The sequence below is a fragment of the Chelonus insularis genome, unplaced genomic scaffold (genome assembly GCF_013357705.1).
Source record: "Chelonus insularis isolate UGA/USDA-ARS -01 unplaced genomic scaffold, ASM1335770v1 contig_121_pilon, whole genome shotgun sequence".
NCBI classification, from domain to species: Eukaryota; Metazoa; Arthropoda; class Insecta; order Hymenoptera; family Braconidae; genus Chelonus; species Chelonus insularis.
In genome coordinates, this window is record NW_023276363.1 from 325,136 (window position 1) to 350,060 (window position 24,925).

A 24,925-nucleotide genomic window follows, 5' to 3' on the forward strand; every position below is an offset into this window, starting at 1 on the left:
TGTAGATTTATAACAAAGTTGATAGCAAAACAATATATCTGATTAATTTGTTGATTAAACTATAGAAAAACAGAGAAAATATTAATGAGCAAAGTAAACAATAATATCGGAAACTTACCATGATTGGATTGTTGATAGAAGAAAATGTGTAGGTAGTCACAGGTGTAACGATAGTTAACGTCTGACTAGTAAAACGTTCCCATCACTGTGCAATTTACGTCATTAATAAATAGGATGCTCCTACAATACCTGAAGCAAGGTTCCACAAACGATTCATGCTATAGTAACAGCATTACTACTAATGGATAGTTGTAGCATGTATGTTTTTTATCAGAAGTTTAAAACTAAAGTAAAGAACTATATATGTCATAAACATCGATTTCTTATGGTCATTGACATAAAAAGCATCAAGGCAAGCAAAGCAATGGATGAAATATTATTTGATTAAAGAAAAATATGAAAAAATTGAGGATTAAATTTTTTAGAATGTTTTTTTAAATGAATGTATGAATGATGGAAAATGTAATCTGAGTAATATGATATTGGGTGGACCCTGATACCAAATATACATACGCCCACATAGAATTAATTGAACTTTGGTAATGATCGCTGATCTTGCATCAGTTTAGGTCGATGTGCGGTTGAAGAAATTTCTTTCGAAAAATGTTTTCATAAATCAAAAATCTTAAAAAATTAGCAATAAAAAAAGTTTATTTTATTATTAAAAATGGAGTTAAAATTATTATTAATGATTTTATTGGGTGTATCATGGTGTGAAGCTTGGATGGATGAAAGGTCGTAAATACTATACAGATTTTTTGACAAAAAGTCATGTAATTATTTTATGTGTATATTTAATTTTTAGGCCAGTTTTAGAGTCTGTCGATGGAAATCTTATCATCTCCAGTGCCAAGGATAGAAATATTACTATAAAAATTTTAGGGAATGGATATTTTAATATTGATGACATTGATCTTTTGAGTGTTGCAGTTTCGGTAATTAATAAAAACTATTATCAAGTAGAAAATATAATACCTATTTTAATCTATTTTAATTTTGGTGTAGGCCAAAAGTGCATCTCGTATCGTTGAACAATGGCGCAGTGGATATTTACAACAATTGATACAGAAAGTGCATGATATGGTAGATATGATAGAAGGTCCTTATGGATTGCAAAAACGAGTTAATAGATTAGAATTCGGTGTTGATACGTCATCAAATTCTTCTGCACGGTTTCCTAATTCAAATGGCAATGTAAGCGCTAAAAAAACGTTTTTAAATGATTAATTAATAATGTTACAATGGAGGTAATTTTTCCAGAGCCAATCATCTGATGATTCAAAATTAGCTATTCGTAACGTTGCAGACCACGTAAGTTTTTTTTACTCATATTAAATAAATAATTTTATTTTTTCTATGATAAAAACAATTATCTTTGATTTTCTTCAGGTTCGACGCTTGGAAAATCGATTACGAACAATATCATTAAAACTACGTCAAAATAAATGTCTAGATAATCCTTGCCGGAATGGTGGAACATGTATTAGAATTTACGATGGATATCAATGCTTATGTCCACCACAATGGGAGGTAATGATTTTTTTCTTTGCTCTAATTTATTATGATATAAAATTTGTATTTTACTAGAATAAAAAAAATTTATTTCAGGGTAATAATTGTGCGCGAGATATCAATGAATGTACAAGATATGCAGGCACAGATTTAGGGTGTCAAAATGGAGCAAGTTGTATCAACCTTGCAGGCTCTTATCGGTATGAATAATAAATTGTTTGATACGAGTTTGTGACAGTCCAAATAAATATTTTTAAGATTTAAAATTTTTTTCCAGTTGTATATGTGCGCCAGGTTGGTATGGAGTTGACTGTAAATCAAATACTGCTTCTTGCGATCATCAAAATTCTCACGCACTTTGTGGGGAGCATGGAGTATGTGTGCCTAGCGGAACGACACAAGGATATGTCTGCATTTGTGATGAAGGATGGAAATCAGATAAAAATGATCAAGCATGTACCGTTGATGTAAATGAGTGTGAAGGAAAACATCCTCCATGTTCAGTGCACCCGTTTGTGCCCTGCATTAATGTACCAGGAAGTTATCATTGCGGTAGTTGTCCTGCTGGATTCACTGGAAACGGCCACTATTGTGTAGATATTGATGAATGTTCAACAGACAATGGAGGATGTAGTACTGTACCTAAAGTCCAATGTATCAACACACATGGATCAAGAGTGTGTGGATCATGCCCTCCTGGATATCAAGGAGATGGAGTTACTTGTGTCTTTGTTGGAACTTGCCGAATTAATAATGGAGGATGCCACCCATTAGCAACTTGTGTTGAAAATCCTGGATATACAAATGTACTTGTTGAATGTCGATGTCCTGAAGGTTATCATGGGAATGGTATGGGTCCTCTTGGTTGCCAGCCAGGAACTATAGTAGTAGATCAAGGACCTTGTACTAGTAATCCTTGTGTGCATGGAACTTGTGTACCACACGGTCAACACTTTATCTGCAGATGTGAAGCTGAATATACTGGTAAAAGAATCATTTTTTGAAATTATCATTAACATTCGACAAACAATTATTCAATAAAATTATTTAAACTTAGGAACAACCTGCAATACTCACGTAAACCCATGCTCTCCAAATCCATGTAAAAATAATGGTATTTGTACTGCTTCTGGTCTTAAAACGGCAATTTGTGAATGTACAGCTGCGTACACGGGACGACTATGTGAAACACCTAAAGAAACTTGTGGTGGTGTGATTCGAGATTTATCAGGAACTTTAACATATCCAGCAAGTGGTGAAACATATCAGCATGGTCTAAATTGTGCTTTTATCTTAGTAACGAATGCATCATTAGTTTTAAATGTTACTTTCACTAAATTTGATTTGGAACCATCACCACGCTGTAATGATTTTCTCCAGGTAATTTATTACTTAAAGAATATAACTGTTTTTTTTTTAAATTATTAGTTGTTAATTATAATTAATGATTTGTAAAATTACAGATTCATGATGGAGGAAATGCAGGAAGTCATCAGTTAGGAAGGTTTTGTGGAAAATCATTGCCACTGGATGGCAATATTGTCTCAACTCACAACAGCTTGTATATGTGGTTCCATACTGATAAAAGTGTTTCTCATACTGGATTTTCTTTTCATTGGAATAGCATTAAGCCTGTATGCGGTGGTATTTTAAGGGAAGAACATGGAACCATAAGCTCACCCGGATCTCCCGGTAGATATTCTCCAGATCGAGATTGCATTTGGCATATTTATGTTCGTCCGGGTAAAAGAATACAATTCCACTTCTTCACTATGATGATTGAAGAGCATCCGACTTGTAATATGGATTATCTTGAAGTAAATAAATATATTTATCATTTTTTCCTACTATATTGAAATTATTTTATTAGCTATTCAATCTCGTATTAATTGATTTCTATTTGTCATCAGATTAATGAAACTGTCAGTGATCGAGAAATTCAATTAGGTCTTTACTGTAATCATACTCATCCTCCTCCACTTGTTACATCTGGATCATTTGCAACTGTACATTTTCATTCAGACAAATATGGTCAAGATCTTGGATTTCAACTTACTTATTCTAGCATAGAAGGTAGATGTTTTTTAAATTTTTAATAATTTAGCAGATTAAAAGTTGAATATTCTTTAGGAATACCTGGATGTGGTGGAGTGTATACAGCTGATCAGGGTATAATCTCCAGTCCGATGGATGACTCGAAATATAAACCAAATATGGTATGTGAGTGGAAGATACAATTACCTTTAGGAGAACGAATTCGATTAACTTGGATTACATTTGATATTGAAAAATCATTTTCTTGTAGCTTCGATCGTGTCTCGGTGAGAAAAATAAACAATATCTATTTAGACAATGATTAAACTGTAAATGATTTTGGAAACATAATTAATAATTTTTTTAAAGATCTATGAAGGTCCTGACATGGAATCACCATTAGTAGGAAGGTTTTGTGGAAACAATTTACCACCACCCATAGAAATAGATTCAAATGTAGCATTGATTGTTTTTATGAGTGATTGGAGTACTGAACTTGAGGGTTTTCGAATTCAATATGAAATATCTTGTGGCGGCCAGTATCATTCACCATCTGGCTTAATACACTCTCCTTATTATCCAAACATTTATCCTGGATCAAGAACTTGTATTTATGAAATTATTCAAGCACCTGGAAAAGGTATTGCTCTCGAGATTCTTGACATGGACATCGAAGGTTCATCTTTTACCGATTGCTACTTTGATCATCTTGAAATTCGAGATGGTGATAATGAGAATTCAACACTCCTTACTAATCTCTGTGGCAATGACAACAATAAGCCATCTGAACCAATTTATTCTACTTTGAATTATATGTACTTGAAGTTTGAAACTGATTCAAGCGTTCATGGTCGTGGGTTTCTTGCAAATTATACTACTTTCGATCGAAGTAAGTTACTTTTGTCATATTGTAAACTATAATAACATAATTTGAATGATATTTTATGTATTTTCTAGGATGTGGTGGACTTTTAAAAACTCATTCTGGCCAAATTCAAAGTCCAACTGATTCAAATCGATATTCTAATGATGAAGATTGTACATGGACCATCCAAGCACCTGTAGGTCACGTTGTACAGCTCACCTGGTCATCATTTAACTTGGAATATCATGACCGATGTCAAAGCGACTATGTTAAAGTATCAGAAATATATGATGGCGAAGATTCGGAAATAGGAAAGTACGATGGATTTCAGACTTCTTTTATAAATAAGTTATTTTTATAAATTTTTTTTTCCAATCTTTAATAAACAAACGATTACAGATATTGTGGAACGAAAATGCCGCCAATATTAACTTCCCAAAGCCGCACAATGAACATAGTTTTTCATACCGATAGTACCATTACATCTAATGGCTTCATAGCAAATTATTTATTCATTGATGCATCAAATGTTTGTGGAGGACATTATTTCACCCCTATCGGTATTATTAAGAGTCCAGGATATCCAGATATATATCCTAATAATAGAGAATGCATATGGATTATTGAAGCACCAAATAAATTTCGTGTATTTTTGGATATAAAGAAATTCGATCTCGAAAAAAGTACTTCCTGTAACTTCGATTATTTAGAGATTAGAAATGGTGGCTATGATACGTCACCCTTGATAGGCAAATTTTGTGGTGATGAAATACCTGAAGAGATACAGAGTTTTACAAATCAATTATATATTAAGTTTGTTAGTGATTCTTCAAGGGGCCACGAAGGATTTATGATAGAATGGGATAGTACAGTTTATGGTAATTTTTTGAATTAATTCATTTTTCCAGATTACGTTTTGAATAATTTTTATAAAAATAAAATAAATAAATTTTAGGTTGTGGTGGAACACTATCATCAGCAAATGGCGACATAATATCTCCATATTATCCACAGCCATATACGCGGTCATCAGAATGCATATGGAAGATTGCGGTAGCAGCTGGCAGTCGAATCCAAATACTTTTCATAGATCTTGAATTAGAAGAACATTCAAAGTGTAGATTCGATTATTTAGAAATATATGAAGGTTTAAATCGACCACGTAAAAACTCTAACCGTTTCTGTGGCTCGGATTATCCTACAACACTTAATTTTGATAGTAACTTGGTTACGGTTCGTTTCCGAAGTGATTTTACTAACTCTGGTCGTGGGTTCCATATCAAATATAGTACAGGTAAGTAAAAGATAAATCGTTTTTTCTTACAGAGATTATAATTTCATCTACAATTTTTTTAGTGTTATAAAATTCTCATTAGTTTGTAGTAACAAGATCCATGGATTTGGTGGTGTAATAGAGTCACCCAACTTTCCTAATAAATATCCATCTCATATCAACTGCAGTTGGATTATTGATGCTCCGATTGGTAACAAAATAAATGTGACATTCTCACATTTCGATATTGAATCGAATGATGAAGATAGCTGTAAGGATAGTTATTTAGAAATCAAAGAAGGAGCTGATGATGAAGCTAATACAGAATTAGGGAAATTCTGTGGTTCAACTCTACCACCTAAAATAGCATCCAATCAACATCAAATTTTCATTGAATTCGCAGGCAATAACTATTATCAATCTGCTGGATTTAGATTAGAGTGGACATTAAATGGATGTGGTGGTCATCTCAATAGACCAGAAGGTGAATTTACATCACCAGGATATCCATCACTATATCCTACAGATATCACATGCGAGTGGTTGATTGAAGTTGATTATGGCCATAGTGTTGAAATATTTTTCTCTGAAGTGAATACTGAGAAAGCATCATCTTGTTCTTTTGATAAAATTGAAATTTACGGCGGTGAAGATGTATATGCACCAAAGCTAGCTGAATTCTGTCATTCTGCTGAGCCTATTAACTATACTAGTTCTACCAATAAAATGTTTGTTGTATTTAAGTCAGATATATCTTATGCTAATCGTGGATTTGCTGCACGTTACAAAGCTGTACCACTCACTTGTGGTGGATCATTCCGAGCGGATCAGGGATCCATTCATTCTGCTAATTATCCTATGAATTATCCTCATAATCAAAATTGTGAATGGCTCATACGAGTTGATCGACATCATGCTATTAACTTAACATTTACTGATTTCGATATTGAAGATACAGCTAATTGTACTGATGATTACGTTGAGGTAAAACTTTTTATATAAAAAATTTAATTATAGTTTTTTAATTAATTAAATAAAATTTGTAGATATTCGATGGGCCATCAAGAAATGATTCATCACTTGGACGATTTTGTAAAAATAAATTACCACCTTCAATAATTTCTTCTGGTGATACATTATTAGTAGTAATGAGAACCGATAGTTTAATTGCTGCTAAAGGATTTATGGCACGTTTTGAACGTACATGCGGAGCAAAAGTAATTACTGATGGCTCTGGAGTTTTAGAAACCGTATCAAATTTGCATCTACATAATCCCGACGGAATTAATTGTACTTGGATCATCGAGGCAGCCGATCCAGCTGATCATGTAACTCTAACCATTTCTTATTTGAATATTGGATCATTTTTTTCTTGGGATAATTCATGTGAATCCCATTTCCTCAATGTTTATGAAGGTGAAGGCACAAGTGGCCCACTTAGAGGTTCATGGTGTACTAATAAAGCTCCTCCACCAATAGTAAGCAACGGTAACGCTTTAACAGTGCATTTATTCTCATATTCCAACAGTGATTCCATGTTCCAAGCATCTTATTCTGTTTTAAATTCAGGTAAAATAATGTTTCATTATCATTTTTTGCAAAATAATTAATAGAAAGCGATGGGTATTAACTGGAAATTCATTTTTCAAACAGCATGCGGTGGTGATTATTTCTCAGAATCTGGAACACTAGCTTCACCTTCATATCCCGAAAGTTATCCACTAAATATCGAGTGTGTATGGATACTACATACTTCTGCTGGAAATCGAATAAGAGTTTCATTTTCTGAATTTGATCTTGAATCGAGTTCTAACTGTGATCGTGATTATTTAGAAATACGCCAAGAATCTGCTATTGGAAAATTAATTGGGGTTTATTGTGGTACTAAAATAGAAGAAATAACGACAAATACTACAGTGTGGATTAAATTTCGAAGTGATAATGCAAATACAGCTAAAGGATTTTTGGGAGAATACAATTTTATTCATGGTAATAACATTATTGGTACATCAGGAACTATCTCTTCGCCTCTTTATCCACATCCATTTAAATCATCTGATGAAATTACTTGGCGAATCACCGTTGAGTTTATGTCAGTAGTACGAATAGAATTCACTGATTTCCATATTGAAAATATGTATGGCTGTTATTATTCAGCTTTTTCAGTAAGTTCTTTTAAATATTTAAACAATTAATTATATTACAAAAGACTGCTTACTTACACACATAATTCTATAAGGTTCATGATGGCTATGATTCTGATGCTCCATTGATTGGAACATTATGTGGTATTGATCTACCTGATCCAATCCAATCATCTAGCAATGTTGTATTCATTACATTTAATTCTGGTGATTCAATAAGGGAAGGAAACTGGTTTTCATTAAATTGGTATCAAGTTCCTCGAAACTCGAACTCTAAAAATACGAAAGAAGAATGTAAGTAATAATATAAAAATGATTTCAACATTTATCTGGTTGATGATTCTAATTCTAGTATCTGAATGTAATGAAGAAATTTATCTTCATGATTTAAAAAATACAACATTCTACATTAATTCTCCTGGATTTCCAAACGGATATGATGAAAACCTTGATTGTCGATGGACATTTTCATCACCTCCAGGAACTCATTTAGTTCTTTGGTTTATCACCCTTGATATTGAAGAATCTGAAAGTTGTATAATGGATTATGTTGAGGTTTATTCTGGACATGCAGTTTCTTCTCCTCCACCACCTGAATCAGTACAACTGGGCAAATTTTGTTATTTAAATGTTACGAACGTTCATGTAGAATCTACGAATGCTATGACAGTTCACTTCCATAGTGATTCATTTATAAATGGTACTGGTTTTAAAGCTGTTATTTATACTGTTTGCGGTGGTGCATTAAATGAAAATGATGGAATTATTGAATTTAATGATGAGATAAAACAAAACTTGATTCACTCCTGGAGTTTCAAATGCGAATGGAATATAACAGTTAGACCAGGGCGAACAATCGAAGTTAATGTTGTTAACATGTCAATAGATTCATCTGATGAATTTTGTAGAAATTATTATTTATTGGTAAAAATTTCTCTTATTTATTAATTTTAATTTATTGAATATGTTTTTACTTCGAATTTTTGTAGCTTAAAAATGGAGCTGGTCCAGATTCTCCTTTACTTGATAAAGGAAAATTTTGTGGTCGGACCCCACCCGGAACTCTGATGACCACTGGTAATAAATTGTACGTGAAAGCTGTTGGAGCAGGATTACACGTTAATTTCAAACTGACTTATCGGTAAGCTGAGTGAAATGAAGATCCATTCGCAACATAAGAATAAATATAAAACACTTAAATCTGCGAGATTCTCTCCTTTGCTCTTGGTGCAATATATACTATTGTTGATGCAATAATGGATAAAATAAATAATTCTCTCATTAATTTTTAGGGAAGTTGGATTAGAATGTGGTGGAACATTTATATTTTCAGACAAACGTCGATTTTATGATTTAAAAACACCGAATTATCCTAATATACCACCACCATATTCTGAATGTTTTTGGACTTATATGGCACCTGCTGGTGATAAGCTATCACTACACTTCCTCGAAAGATTTGACCTCACGGATAGTCCTAAGTAAACACTGAAATCAATAAAAATATAACGTCGAAAATTTTCAAGGTATTAGAAAAATTTTTTTTCAGTTGCGAAAAAGAATTTGTTGAAGTCAGAGATGGTGCAACAGATTCATCGAAACTTCTTGGGAGATTTTGTTCAGATACAGCACCGAGTAGTATCACTAGTTCAGGAAATGTCCTTTATATACATTTCTTTACTAACGTACCAGATCCTAAAAATGGTTTTAAAGCCTCAATTATTGCAGGAGGTATAATTTGATTACTTAAATAATAATAATTATTCAAATAATAGATTTTTATAAAAATCATTCTGTTTTACAAAGAATTTTGTGGTGGAATTATAAGGGCTAAACAAGGTGTTATTACTTCACCCTACTATCCAGCAACATATCCTAAGAATGAACATTGTAATTGGTGGATTATTGGCCCACCAGACCACACACTAAAAATACAGTTCCGTGATATTCATTTACCAGGATTACGACGATGTGAAAATACTGATTATGTTTCCATCCATGATAAGGTTCCAAATAATGATACAGGTTATATTTCATTTTATATGCATGTTAATTAATAAGCAATGCTTAAATTTTAGTAGCATAACTTAATAGCTTTTATAATAGATATGACTACACTTGGAATTTATTGCGGATCTACAAATCCTGGTATAATTGAAACATCATTTAACGAAGCTTTCGTTATATTCAATAGTGGTCGACGAAGTTATTTAAATTACCGAGGATTTAGTCTCAACTTCACTGCAAGTGGAGATAGTATGTTATTAAGTTGATAATATTATAACAAACATCAAATTTATCAGAATTAATACAATTTATTTTTTATAGCTTGCGGTGGATCTTTGAATGGAATGAATGGGGATATAAAATCTCTCGGTTATCCAAATCCTAGTCTTCGAGCAAGGTGACAAACATTCGATATTTCTTCTCTAGTAACATCGATAACTAACTTATTTATTTAACAGGTATTGTGAATGGCGAATTACTGTTCCTGAAGGATGGCAAGTACGTGTAGAAATTGATGATCTGGACATAGGTGGATCATCATCTAACGATGCTAGATTTTATTTAGCAGTAAGTAAAAAAGTATAACTTGTATTTAATTAAACATAATGATATTAATATATTCTAAATATTTTTAGTTCTATAATGATTTACAATCAAGATCTCAGATTGCTGTTGTACGTACCGGAGAATATGAGAGTCACATTAGTAGCTCGACGAATTTTATGCTGATTTCATTCTGGTCTAGTACAGGTCATCGAGGTTTAAAAGCACAATATACAGCATATGCACCAGCTCGTAAGTATTCTAAAAATCAATGATTTTTAAAGTGGTAGGAAGGTAAACCGCATTCGGAATTCATAACTTCGGAGATTAAGTTTTTTGATGCAGTGAAAATTTTTTATATGGCAATTTTATAGCTTGTGGAAGAATTGTGGATGATGTTCAAGGATCATTAACAGCACCAAGTACTCCGCCGTTTAATCAAAGTACATTCTTTTGTCAGTGGACAGTAAAAGCACCAAATTCTCTATTAGAAGAATCTCCAGGATCTGGAGTTACATTGTCAGTGACAGTGTCAGGAACCATCGGTCGCTATTCTCTCCAAACACGAACATGTTCCTACTTAATGAAATATATTCTGGTATCAGATTCCAAAAATCCTGTTGGAATGGTTTGTGGTAATGTAACTCAAGAACCATATGTTATTCGAAGTCCATCGCCATCTAATATAGTTACAGTATGTAAAAAAAATATTTAGCTGTACTATCAGAGTTGTGAACAGGAATTCAATCGATTCTATTCATAGGTACTCAATGGGACGTATGGAAGTATGATGAAGTTTAATATGACATATAAATGGCAAAAATGTGGAGGATTATTATCAGGTCCGTCTGATATAATTCGAGCACCAACAGACATTACTTACCCGAAAAGTTGTGCGTGGCGTGTGCAATATCCTGATAGTGGTGAAGCTATTCGTCTAACATTCAATCGTATCAATCTTGGGGATTGTAAAAAATCCTACGTAATCGTGAGGTAAGTTTTGATTTAAATGAATTTACAAAATATTTAAAAAAAAAATCCAAATGTAATAGAATTACTTTTTATTATTTAAAATGAATAGAAACGGTGGCCCGATGTCGCCTGAAGTAGGAAAGTTCTGCGGTAATATAAAACCTAAGAACATCACGAGCTCATCTAATAAATTATGGATTGAATACTGGGCTGAAATGGCTCCTAGTGACTTCGAAATCCATCTGAATGTTGATTTGGGTGGTTGTGGTGGCACAATTCGTGGATCAAATAGAGAAATATCATCACCTGGGTACATACTTTTTCTTTAACAAATTTCTTTAACAAAAATACTTAAACATACTTTATTAATTATATATAACTATTTATTAATAAATCAATAGTTTTCCACGGAATTATCCAGCTAAAGCTGAATGCACTTGGGAAATTACTGCTGAGAATGGCTATCATATAGGATTGACTTTTGTTGACAGATTTAATTTGGAATCAAGCGTACTTTGTAACAATGATTTTGTTCAAGTATGGATATTATATTGTTCTAATGTCAATTACTGTTGAGATATATTTACAATAAAAAATGCTCTAATTATTGTGTGCAGATATTTGATTGGGATAGTAGTAATCGCGGCTCTTGGAAGTCATTAGGAAAAGTATGTGGAAGAAATGTACCAGCACCATTAAATACTACTTCAAATCGAATGAAGATATTATTCCGTTCGAATGATGATATTCAAGGAGATGGATTCCGAGCTATTTGGGATCGCAACTGTGGTGGTATTTTCAGAGCAACAAAATATCGACAGATTATTCAATCACCAAATTATCCCAACTATTATGACACAAATTTAGATTGCAATTATACTCTAATCGCTGAAGAAGGGAAATCTATTTTAATTGAGTTCAGAGATTTTGAACTTGAAAATGGTATATAACATAATAAATATTATAAACTATTCAATTGCTTCATTTGTGATTGAAAAATATTTTTTTCAGTCAACGGTAACTGTAGATACGATAATTTAAGTATTTATAACTATGAATGGGGATGGCATGAATCGTCAACTATCTGGTGTGGCCTTAATAAACCTCCAGTTCTGTTAGGAGGAAGTAAAATAGAGATTATTTTCAAAACTGATAAATTTATTCAAAAAAGAGGCTTTGAATTCGTCTACTTCCTCAATGGTAAGTTATTAATTATTTAACTCAGTGTATATATTAATTTTTAAAAATTTTTTCTAGAATGTGGTGGTGAAATAACTAGCGAAGAAATACTTCAACCTCCGAGATCAAAAGAAGCTCTAACATACTTTGGTAGATTTAATTGTACTTGGACTATTCGTGCTCCAAAAGATAAAAGTATCACTCTACGTTTTAAAATGTTTGAACTAGAATACACTCCATCGTAAATATTCATTTTTTATTCATTTATAATTTTTATAATTATATGAATTTTGAACTAACAATTTTTTTTATGAATTAGCTGTTATTCTGATTACGTATCAGTTTTTGAAGGCATTGGAATCAGCTATGCAACAATACTAGCTACTCTTTGCGGAAATTTAACAGAATCATTGCCTGTTGTTAAATCCATCAATAACACGATGACAATAATGTTTTTCTCTGATGATAGCAATCATTACCGAGGATTTGAAGCAGCGGTAAATTAATTAATAGTTATTTAATTATTTTTATTTTACTATTATGATTATTAAATGTTTTCTTACAGGTACTATTTACTAAAAATGTTGCAAGCGGGTGTGGAGGCAATATTAATTTAACAAATTCATTATCCTGGAAATCTCAGAAAGGAAATACATATGAACCATTTGAAGATTGTCTATGGACATTCTCAGTTCCATCTAGTAAAAATATTAAAATAACATTCACCAGTATGGATGTACGAAATACACTAAATAAATCGTATTCTGAAAACACTGCACCATGTAACGGCGACTTCTTAGAAGTAAGTTAAAATTAAATTGAAAAATTTTTATGTATGAAAATGAGTTATCTTTTAAGAGTATGGTGAATTGTTTACTATAAGGTTCGCGATGGTAAAGGACCTTTTGCAGAATTAATTGGTAGATATTGTGGGCATCAAATACCACCGGTAATTACCACCACACGTAGTGATTTATGGATAAGATTTTATAGTGATGGTGAAATTGAAGGAGCAGGTGCCACTGCTACAATAGAACCAGTCGATTGTAAATATGAATAACTAATTTTCTTATATATTGTAAAAAGTTTAATTTATTCCTATTGAAAAACACAATTTAATTTTCAGCAATTTGTGGTGATACTTTGATAAAAATAACAAATGAAACAAAAATACTTACTTCGCCAGGTTATCCTAATAAATATCCATTAGGAATCAGTTGTAAATGGGTAGTTACTTCTCCAATAAGTAATGATATTCAAGTGCATCTAATTGAAGTTGATATGGAAGATTCTGAAGATTGTTTAGGAGATAATTTAGAAATTGTTGATAAACTGGTAACATTTATTGAACCATTATTTTTTATTGATTTTTTATGATAGATTTAATTAATAATTATAATTATTGTAGAACAATAACCATATAAGTGAAGGCTTTGGTGAAGATTTCATTTTTAGCGGAAAACGTCAGCAGCATACAATAGGTTCAAGAATGGTAACATAAAGCTTTATTTCCGTCAAAATGAAATTAATAAATATTACGAGCATGTAAATAATTCAATTTAATATTCCAGCAATATTTCAATCCTATGATCGCTTATAAATGGTGTTCTCAAGTGGAAAACTACGATTATTATAGGTAAGTAGGATAAATGCTTAAAACTGGTTAAAGAGTAAAAATTAAATTTTTTAATCTAAATTTATAGTGGAAGTAGTGAATTAGAAATCAGTTTAAAAACAAATATGGAAAATCCTCACAAACCCAGGAAGTTTAAACTAAATATTGGATTAGCTACTTGTAATCGTAATTACACTAGTCCTCAAGGAAGAATATATCATCAAGGATTCACTGATTGTTGGATCACAATAACGGTTCCACCTGGACACACTATTTCTTTGTACTTCAACAGTATGAAACTTTTTGATTTGACTGAATGTACCAGCAATTATTTGAAAGTTCATGAAGGCGACTTTAATGGTCCACTCTTAGCAACACTTTGTGGTATGCAAAGACCATCACCTATCTTCAGTACGACTAATAAATTAAGTCTGTATTCAAAGTCCGAACGAGGTGTTGTCTGGGAAAGTTATGATATTACTTACACTTCTACAGATAAAGGTAATATTATCTTGTCAATTATTAAGTTAGTTTTTCTATTTACTAATCGATATATTTACCATAAGGACAAGGTTGCGGTGGAAGAATTTATAATTATGTCGGAACATTTACATCACCATTATACCCAAATAATTATAGAAATGAAAGTCTGTGTACTTGGGAAGTAAGCGTGCCTCGAGGGTATAAAATTGTATTGAACTTTGAATTTTTCGACCTTGGTTCAAGTGATTGTGGTAGTGATTATATCAGCCTTCGTGATAGAACAACGGAATATGTACGAGTAATAAAATATTGTTCTCACGTATGTCAATAGAATTTATTTTTTTTTATGCAATCAATAAAGTAACAAATAAAAACAACTCAATTAAATAATAACTAAATTTCAGGACAACCCAGCTAAGTTCTATGGTATGACTAATTCAGTGACGGTAAAATACTCAACGACTGCAAATAATGGAGGAAATGGTTGGGTCATTCAGTTTATAGGGGTTGAACACTGTAAGTATCATTTCGTATATATTTATTTTAACTTTAATAAGCAAATGTGATTATTCATGTAATTTTTCTATTTAGCATTTAAAGAAGAAGAAGAAGAAGAAGAAGAAAAAGAACCAACCTATAGGAGAATGATTATATAGGAGAGATAGCTATAGATTAATTACTATATTTAATGATATGTTAAAAAGTAAATCATTGATATTACTATATTAAAGTTATGAAAGCAGAGTTTGTGATTGAGATATAATGCAAAATTTGCTGATTCTTTTTTAATATCTGTGTTATCGAACACATTCTCCAGATTAGAAATACTTTACATTTATATAATATATGACTTAATGAACTTTGGTTGCATCATTTCAGATACAGATTATTTGATAAGAACTTCTTTTATCTTTTATTGTTTAATGAACTGTTCGAAACGCACAAATATTTAACTGATTAAAATTATATTTATTAGAATAATTTAAACTTCACAAGATTCATCTGCTGGAACTTCATGTTCTTCAGCTACTTCGGAATCTTCTTTTACGTCGAGTGTTCCAATAGTTTCAGTCTCTGAATCTTCAAGCGTTAATTCATCATTTTTCTTTGATTTATATTTATTTTTACAAGATTTTTCTGGTTCTGAGAATTCTCCTTCTACATCATCTACTACAACTTTGTTTTTATTCTTTTTCTTTTTATTGTCATTATAATGTGCTTTTTTTTCATCTTTTTCCTGTTTTGTGTCTTTACTTGTTTCCTTTTCAACGTAATCAACATTTTCTTCTACTGGTGAATTCTCTGATACATTTTCATCATTCTTTGACCTTTTTTTCTTATTTTTATCTAATTTCTTCTTTGATTTATCATTTTTGTTATTACTGTCTGTTAGATTGTCTTTGGATTTCTTATTCTTCTTTTTTTCTCCATCACTAGGTACTTCTTCAACTTGAACCTCTTCTTCAGATGATTTCTCTTCGTGAATGGTCTCTTTTTTATTATTTTTTACTCCAGTATCTTCAACTTGATCAGCAGATCTTTTCACTTTTTTACTCGATTTATATTTATTCTCAGTATGTTCCTTATGATAGTTCTTTTGACGTTTATGATCCTCTTTTAAATTACTTTCAGTTTTCATATCATCTTTCTTCACCTTATTCTTCTTATCATTATATGAGTTTTTAGATATTTCTTCTTTTTTATTTTTAATACTGGAGTGTTCAGGATTATTTTCTTTGTCAGAATGATATTTTTGTTCTTTAGTTTTAGTATGTTTTCCAACTTTATTCTTCTTATTTGCGCTAAAAAATTATCATCATTTTAAAATTTCTGTTAGTCATGGAAAGTATTCACAATTATAATTATAATCTACCTTGAAACTTTTTCTACGTCAGATTGTTTGTTTCTATCATGAGTTTTCTTTCCGTCAGCACTGTCTATTGAAGACACCAATAACACTACGCAGACACATAATGCAAGTGCCACGACGATTCTAAAGCACAAATATTATTTAATAGGTATTCGGTATTTTTTAAGTAAAAGTTCAAAAATCACTTACCGCATTTTTGTAAATATTATTTAACAAAAATAATACAGTAGGTAAATTTTATATACACTTGGTATAAGAAAAGATACTTTCAACGTTAATAAAAGCGACTACAGTACACAATAGTGTCCTTTATAGCATTCAACGACTGATAGAAAATCCTACGATAAATATACAAATATAATCACTCTGTGAACTGTTATGAGTTTCTAGAGAGATTGATTGTATGATAAGCGATCTTTGGTACAGAGAATTTGTACTGACGTAAATTAATTGCACGAGTATATTAAAGTACTTGAGATTATCTAGAAAAATTTATTAAGATAAACAATCAATTAATTAATTAATAAAAACTCACATTAGAGATTTTTTTTTTGATAATATCTTTATGTGTTTAAAGGTATTTTTTCACAATGATATATTAAAGTTTTTTTAAATTGAAAAAAATGAGAGCAATAAATTTAACATTTAACATAATATGCAATTTAATCACATAACTGTATAAATATAGATTTTTTACGGAGATTCTTATGACGTCTGAAGATATTACTTTTATCATTTTTATACTTTAATCAGTATGTACGCATTTATTATCATATCATTCTATCTAGACTAATTATTTTTTTTAATTTAAAATTTTATTCGAAATTTTAAATTAGCTTTATAAAAATTTTTTATTTATATTTATATCTTATATATAACAATATATTAAGCAATATCTTCACACTTATAATAAAATAATTTTTTCAATTATACCTAATTAAGTATTATTTAAAGTTCGTATAAACTATTATATTTAAAATCATTTGTAAATTCATCAAGAAAAATTGAAACAGTTCAGTATAACATGTGTTATTCATAATTATTGTGACGAGAAGTTGCTATATTTTTTTTAATTTTTGTGCTAAAAATCGCTATTTTTTTTGCCATTATCAAACATTTACTTACATTGTTTACGACGAAAAATTTATAACAAGATGTATTATTTATAAAGAATTATTTAGAATTGTTTATAGTTTTTCCAATTATAGTCTATTTGAATCTCTATTTTGATGAAATCTAATGCAAGGCACTCACAAGATCAGTGCATACTGTCATTGCTTTAATATATTACTTCATTCAAATGCAGTTGTCTTCTATTCTCATTGGTTTAAGTGAATTGCTTCTGTATATAAGCAAATATTCAACTGCATCTTTGAAAGTTTGATAACTTCGTTCATTATTTATTCCAATGATTATTTTATAATGCTAATTTTTCTTAGATTTTTTCTGAATACCTATAGAGCACATTCGGTTCTTGTTTTTATAAAAATACTGAATAGGCTTAATTCGAAACTTAATGCATTCGTTATCTTTGAGTATCGTATAGAAATTTATCTTGAAATAATTCTTTGATAGATAAAAATACCAATTATAATCAATATGTTCACTAGTAGAAAAATGTAAAATGAATAATTGATTTTGATTTTATAAATAGATGATTTTCGTGAGTGTACTCTAAATACTGCTTCAATTTAAGTTAAAAACTATACATATATATATATAGTACTTGTGCCCATTTATGAGTAAGATTCTGATGAGCTCAAAAATATTTCAGTTGATATTTATCTGATATTATTATTTCACAAAAATACTTTCTTTTTCTATAGCTTATTACGAGCTTACCCTGACTCTTAAGTTAACAGAAACTTAAGAGCAAACATTCTGAATGAGACTATTACTCAACTGAGTATAAGGCTTCTAGATTTTAAATTATTAAGTGTCATCATTACTTTTAACTTAATGATTGAAAAATAGACTTATTTGTAATTCTAAAAATCACTCTAAAAACTCAACATGTATTTATTATCTCTGGTTGTTCAGAAATATTATTTTTCTTAGAAATAATTGTTCCATTCTTATGAGATGTTTCATTCAATAACTCAACGTCACTATCTACGAAGTCGGGTCGCTTTTGATCAGGATAATTCCATGATTGAATATCGGCAGTTCCAAATATTTGATAAACAATATATGTACCACATGCTATACAAGTAGTGAGGCCGAAAACATTTCGCCAAGCTTCCAAAGTTTGCTTTAATAAAAACAGGAATTAAATTAAATTAACTAACAAAATTATTAGAATAATCATTAACAAAATTTATAAAAATACTTACGCTTTTTTGAGTAAGCAGACCAGCTGCAATAGGTGATAAAAAGCTTGCAGTCATATGGATAGTTTGAGCGAATGCTAAAACTGGACCTGCTAAATTTGGTGCTATATCTACTATATTAGCCATAGCACCGGCATAAGCGGCAGTAATTAATGTTACAGCAATGAACCAAATAATCAGAACAAGAATAATATTACAGCCGAGGTACCCAATTAATAAAACGAGAATTCCCGGAATGACTTGTGCTGTTGTAAAAAATTTTTTTATATTATATAAATTAAGAGAAATCAGTTAAATTTGTGAAATTATAGAAAAGTAAAAAATTTACTTACATATGGCTGTGAACAACTTTCGGACATTAGTTAAAGTCATGATTTGTCGTGTTACGAGAACATCAGCAACATAGCAAAAAACTACTGAACTGAGATAACTGCATATGAACGGGGCTCCCGAGAGCAATCCATTCTGAAAATGTAAATAATTTGTATGTCATGAGAGCTATCTAATGATTGTATTAATATGCAATATTGTATTGTAATAATAGCAACGATTGATATACATACCGCTTGAATACTAAACCCTAAAACCGTTTTCATATACATCGGGCCTGGAATGATGAAGACGTAATGGACCCATATTCTTCCAAAAGTAGTGATTCCAATTGACCATGCTGGCCATGACGTGAGGATAGATTTCCAAGGAACGATGACGGTCTAAAAATAAATATTCGTATGAATATTCTACTCTAAAACGTACTTTAAGCTGTTGAAATATTAATGAATCTTTAACTCACTTCATTCTCCGAAGCGACCTGATGGATGACGCTTCCTTGGATGTATTGGCGTTCCTCAACAGATATCCTTGGATGCGAAGCTGGAGTGTCAAATGCAAAGAAATACCAGATGACGCACCAAGAGACTCCAATGCCACCAGTGGTATAGAATACGACACGCCAACCATAGTGAGCGATGAGAAATCCGCACAACGGGTAGGTCAAGCCGATGCCGAAGCTAAACCCTGAATATAGATAATCGAGGAGTTAGGAGTTGCTCACCCCACGACGGTAGAAGATGAAACATGATGTTCAGCAAATGCAGGCTTTCGGAGCCACTAAACTCGTATCGCAGGACCTTTGTTATTCCATATCAGTGTGGGCTCTCTGCAATGCCATTTAAATGAAGTTTTATTATGAAAAAGAACGACTATGACCGATGGAAAGAACGAAAAAGGAAAAAAAGAAATAAAGTATGAAAGAAATAAAAATTGGAGTTAGTATGTTAATAGGTGGGACAATGAAACTTCTATGTTTGTGAATAATACAAAATGAATCCGGTTGATTTGAAAAGTATTAAGTATGATGAAGACCATGATCCCGAAAAGAAAAAAAAATTATTCAAAATATAATTGAACAAAAATGACAGTTGGACTATGCGAAAAATAATTCATGCTGATTATGTATAAATAAAATGTATCTTTCCACAATAGAAGATATTAATTCGTTGATGTCAGAATATTACGGCGTTCAACGTGCGTGTATACAAGACCAGCTGATTCAACCAGGCTGGAAGTATACTCATGCCGTTCTCATGCTGTTGAGCGGTTGCCAATCGAGTATACCCCGCGGTCCGGTGAATACAGCTACGATGGAGCTAAATCAATGAAAAATAATTTCAACATTTGTAAATATTCGCAGGAGATTATGTACACATGTTTCGATTCCATTATATTATAATAATATATCTGGATAATAATCAGTGATCGTTGATCCAAATGGATATTATTTGACTGAAAAATTTGAAATATTTTGTTATTATGAATAAATTTCCAATTCAATTATTATTATAAATGAAACACTGAAAGAAGTGTTTATGTTAATATTCATAATCAAATAACTTATCAGACTACACAAATGTAATTGATCAATTTTGATAATAATGATATGGATTTCAATATACACAAACAACGACACATGTTACATAGTCTGAGGCGAGAATATTGAAGTTTCACTGTAACACAAAAAATGTTTTAGAACGAAGCAAGTAACAAATTAAATGGACCCTGAAAATAATCCTCTTACCTTGAAAGGAAGACATGAAACGAGAACGTTCAACTGGTGGGATCCAATGTCCTACAATAGCATACATTGCAGGCCAAGTTAACCCCTGAAATAGTTAAATCATATTATATAAATTGATTTTATCAACTATTCATTCAACATTTATCAAATTATAAAGCTCCACTTACACTAGCAATTCCTTGAATACTTCTGAGAGCAATCATTGCTCCGTAATGTAATTCTGCAGCACTTGGTATTAACAGGCTACATATAGCAGTAACTAATTGTGAACCTCCGAATACTGTTTTTGTGCCAAAATACTGTGTAAGTACACCACCAACGATTTGCGAAAGAATGTAACACCAATAGAAACTTCCAATAATGGCAGATTGAACAGTTGGACTCCAATCGAATTCTCCCATATTATGCTACATCATTATAACATGTATGATTCATTTTTTTCTATTTACTTGATATTGATGGTAAATACTAAATGTTATCATTGTAACGCATTTACGTAATCATTGCATCATCATGGCTAAATTACACAGTTTATGTAAAGCTTAATAAGAAAGCTCAATTACTAGTAATTTTTATCAATAGACTTGACTCAAATGATGTCAGTAAATACGAATGTATTAAAAAGAAAAATTGATGAAGAGAATTTGTACAGTTATAAACTATTATTGCAACAATATATGAAGTTGTGAAAGCTATTTTTGAATGGAAGGTTCAGCTTTGATTAGATATGTTCAACTTACTTTAGGAGTGGTAGTGGAATTGTCTGAAGTTGATGTTGCATTCGATGATGCATAACAATAAGAGTCCGTAGCAACTTCAGTATCTCCAGTGGTACGTGGCTGTAGCTTTACCATTTCAACCATAGCAATGTTTATGTCTGTTCTCATCATAAATGATACGAGAAATCCCGAAAACGAGAGCATGTACAAAACCACTCGAGCTGGAACTGTTAGAAAAATTGATTTATTTGCATGATGAAAAAACTGATAATTATAATTATCAGTTTTCACTATAGTTTTGTAGGTATTTCTTTCATTTTATTACCGTCAAACTGTCGTAGGCAATTGTAAGATCTCTTGAACTCGGTTGAATTCTCATATTTACTAAAAAAAGAAAGAAAAAATAGCATCAAATATAAGCTTACAAAAGAAACAATCATTGAATGTACAAAAACATAATTATTTCTTACTTCTCAGGATCTTCCATTGTCTTATTGGAAATTTATTGTAAGAAAACCAATTGTACGTAACTTCACACGAGTTTATAGTCGAACAACCAACCTGTGATCACCTCGGACTTTCCTGTAAACAATTTCATATTATTGCAATAAGTAGATTAATACAATAACACACATAGATTTGATTATTGATGAACATGAATATTTGTTAATTACTTATTACATGACTTATTAGAAAAATGATTGTAATAATTATTCCAAGGATAAAAATAAAAAGTTAGCTCTACAATGATATGCCTACTTTATGATGATAAGTACATTTATTCATATAATTATCATATGGTTTAGCTGAAAAGAATTTCACCTTCAAAGTAGAGGAATTTCAGATATGTGTATTGAATTATGATCTAGGGCTGCGACCTCGTTCTTTACAGAATTCAAGATGGATTAATAAAAATTCTTATTTTGTGAATTTATAAATCTTGACCTAATCTGCCATATAGCAAAAATTTCTCAATTAAATATTTGCTTATAAACAAAAATACTAGTGAAGAGTAAATGATGTCAAGCAGTAGTTATCATATGTATATTTTTTTTATAAAAAATGTTGTGACTAGTTAGTTGGTAGATATAATTATGATATTCAGTCCTTTTATCGAGCGGTATGTGGTTTGATAAATTGTCTACAGTTTGTAAAATTATGATAATATTAAAATGTCGAGGAAATTAGTGACTGCGTGACGGTAAAAATGCAAATACTTGCTAAATTCTATGAAACTCATCAACATTTTCAAAAAACATACATGACACAGCAATGAAGGAAAAATGGTTTTTTCACAATATTGCATAAGTTTATAAACTACTTAAACAGATACTGATAAAATATTATTTATAATTATTCAAAATATAGTTTAAAAAATCTTTCAAAATATTTTATGAAAGCTTACTTGTTCACTAGTATAGTAAATAGTGTTATTCAAGCAATCACTAATTAATGCTGATGATATAATTTTGAGTAATCCTGAACTTTGTGGTATACTTAAAGTAAACACTATGTCTGCAACGTGGTTCTATCCTTACTGATGATTGCTGAAAGCTGACTCTACTTCCATAAAGAAAAGAAGGGTCTTCAGTTTTGTTATCCCCTCTTTATCCCCTCTACTCAAAAACTATCATTCAACGATTTAATTATATGTATATATGAACAGTTGAAAGATTAATCATTTTTTGATACTTTATGTAATCCATTATAAATTTAGTAATTTTTATGCAAACATTGATTAGTATTTTAAGAGACGTTTAAAATTATGTCATTTTTGTACTTGGTTTTTATTAAATCTGATTTCCATTTGAATATTATGAATTTGATGATCTCTGGATGAAAATATAATGATTTACTAGCTATTACATAATACAATCAATTGAATATTTTTTGGACTAAATGTTTGGTCATTTTATTAATTAACGTTTAATTGAAAAGAATGCTGGGGGTAAGTCACGAGTTGTAATTTTCAAATGTGTCATGTGAAGATTGATTCAACGAAATTAATTTTGATTAAGTTGTGACAATTGAAAATAAATTACAAGAAACGAAAAAAATATAATTATGAACCACTCATAGAATTTTTTTTTTAATTGAATAAACATATGCTAAGATGGGTAATGTTTATTATACAAGATTCAGATGAATGATAGAAAAAGTCGTAAACTCAATTTATTAGTTTATTTACTCGTTTTTTTTACGGCAGAATAAAACGAGATGTGATTGATGATAAAAGCTGATGAGATTATAATTGACGATTCAGAATTACGTAAAAAAATGATAGGTGGACAAGCTAACTCATTTCGAAGGTTTTATAAATTTAATTTTTCTTAATGTAATCAACCAGAATATCTAATAATATTTTTTTCTTATCTAAACAGTAATCATGATGTAGAATAAAATTCTCCTAAACAATTGTACTTCATTATAAAAAGTAAATATAAGAAAGTAAACATATTTAACATAAAAATACAAAGAATTTTACAATACAACAAATGATTATAAAAAATTACACAATATATCTTCAACCTTGGCATTATAAATTTTAACCTTATTCAGAATCAATATCAGTTGTAATAATGTACTCATAGGAGCTGTTAGAAAAACTTTAGTTTTATAAAATAAGTTTTATATTAAACCATCCATAAATTATGTAGGCATAATAATAATTTACACTAAACAGCTGTTTACAAAATAAAACATGTTCATTTTAATAATCAGTCAATTTCATCCATCAATTTGAGATACCAGTAGAGATACTCAACTCAGAGTCATTCAGTTGTGCATCATAATACAATAGAAAATTATTAATTATTATGAGTTATTTTCAGTTACCTTAGTCTCTTTCTTATAGTTGTAGAATGCTAAAATATAATACTTCTGGTAAATTTTATCTCTAGTATTCTTCTGCATTTTCACACACGTGCTGAATTCGATGACGTTCAGTTTACTATCATCTTGATGTCAGAATGAATTTGAATCAAATGTATGAACGAAATAATAGAATAAAAATGAAGTCACAAAGTAAGCAAATGTATTTGTATGAGCCTGGTAGTTGGTTATATTTAGGGTAAAAAGGTTCTAACAACGATGTAACGTCGCGTAATAACGAAAACGAATCGGCAAAAATCGTACGACCTACGAGTGAACATTGAATATAGCCTCGACCTCAGGTTCATTTCGTGACGTCAAAATTACCACGTGACATGTTGGAAGCGATCGATAGGCTGCTTGTACGCCGG

The 24,925-nt window shown here is 30.7% G+C and overlaps 3 protein-coding genes across 5 annotated transcripts; 1 reads left to right on the top strand and 2 right to left on the bottom strand.

Annotated features, from left to right (window-relative positions):
* The first annotated feature begins 708 nt into the window (after positions 1–708).
* On the top strand, positions 709–15,587 carry Cubn (Cubilin). The gene is made up of 44 exons (XM_035082693.1): positions 709–795; positions 866–995; positions 1,066–1,229; positions 1,407–1,590; positions 1,669–1,772; positions 1,850–2,556; positions 2,630–2,952; positions 3,036–3,389; positions 3,483–3,645; positions 3,703–3,893; positions 3,976–4,495; positions 4,564–4,786; positions 4,871–5,349; positions 5,427–5,765; positions 5,848–6,728; positions 6,791–7,313; positions 7,398–7,909; positions 7,984–8,182; positions 8,241–8,812; positions 8,878–9,029; positions 9,181–9,369; positions 9,438–9,619; positions 9,695–9,913; positions 9,995–10,144; positions 10,217–10,292; positions 10,354–10,462; positions 10,531–10,690; positions 10,813–11,132; positions 11,202–11,431; positions 11,520–11,720; positions 11,812–11,947; positions 12,028–12,352; positions 12,422–12,610; positions 12,668–12,830; positions 12,909–13,086; positions 13,155–13,391; positions 13,473–13,635; positions 13,716–13,924; positions 13,998–14,081; positions 14,161–14,225; positions 14,293–14,705; positions 14,771–15,006; positions 15,092–15,203; positions 15,279–15,587. The coding sequence occupies exons 1-44, from the start codon at positions 728–730 to the stop codon at positions 15,341–15,343; spliced, it is 11,199 nt and encodes a 3,732-aa protein (XP_034938584.1). The 5' UTR covers positions 709–727; the 3' UTR covers positions 15,344–15,587.
* On the bottom strand, positions 15,577–16,987 carry LOC118066562 (flap endonuclease 1-like). Its single transcript, XM_035082685.1, has 3 exons — positions 16,747–16,987; positions 16,561–16,680; positions 15,577–16,489 (listed from the first exon to the last, which is right to left on the bottom strand). The coding sequence occupies exons 1-3, from the start codon at positions 16,749–16,751 to the stop codon at positions 15,670–15,672; spliced, it is 945 nt and encodes a 314-aa protein (XP_034938576.1). The 5' UTR covers positions 16,752–16,987; the 3' UTR covers positions 15,577–15,669.
* Positions 16,988–17,747: 760 nt separating this feature from the next.
* Positions 17,748–24,822, bottom strand: MFS17 (Major Facilitator Superfamily Transporter 17). Of its 3 annotated transcripts, none has more exons than XM_035082670.1 (11): positions 24,519–24,822; positions 22,154–22,265; positions 22,009–22,067; positions 21,705–21,910; positions 21,132–21,371; positions 20,965–21,049; positions 19,681–19,904; positions 19,451–19,600; positions 19,220–19,352; positions 18,891–19,132; positions 17,748–18,808 (listed from the first exon to the last, which is right to left on the bottom strand). In XM_035082670.1, exons 2-11 carry the CDS (start codon positions 22,168–22,170, stop codon positions 18,566–18,568), a joined length of 1,599 nt encoding a protein of 532 aa, XP_034938561.1. In that variant the 5' UTR covers positions 22,171–22,265; positions 24,519–24,822; the 3' UTR covers positions 17,748–18,565. The 3 variants fall into 3 exon arrangements, with proteins under 3 accessions (XP_034938561.1, XP_034938553.1, XP_034938571.1); XM_035082662.1 differs by lacking the exon at positions 24,519–24,822 and adding an exon at positions 23,089–23,314; XM_035082680.1 differs by lacking the exon at positions 24,519–24,822 and adding an exon at positions 23,181–23,282.
* Between the last annotated feature and the right edge of the window lie 103 nt (positions 24,823–24,925).

Coding starts and splice junctions, on each gene's coding strand:
- Cubn (XM_035082693.1), top strand. CDS start 728: ATGGAGTTAAAATTATTATTAATGATTTTATTGGGTGTATCATGGTGT. Junction 4,496..4,563: donor TTATACTACTTTCGATCGAA/GTAAGTTACTTT, acceptor TGTATTTTCTAG/GATGTGGTGGACTTTTAAAA. Junction 14,706..14,770: donor TTACACTTCTACAGATAAAG/GTAATATTATCT, acceptor ATTTACCATAAG/GACAAGGTTGCGGTGGAAGA.
- LOC118066562 (XM_035082685.1), bottom strand. Junction 16,490..16,560: donor GACGTAGAAAAAGTTTCAAG/GTAGATTATAAT, acceptor ATAATTTTTTAG/CGCAAATAAGAAGAATAAAG.
- MFS17 (XM_035082670.1), bottom strand. Junction 21,050..21,131: donor GTATTCAAGGAATTGCTAGT/GTAAGTGGAGCT, acceptor TAACTATTTCAG/GGGTTAACTTGGCCTGCAAT. Junction 18,809..18,890: donor GTCTGCTTACTCAAAAAAGC/GTAAGTATTTTT, acceptor TTTTTATTAAAG/CAAACTTTGGAAGCTTGGCG.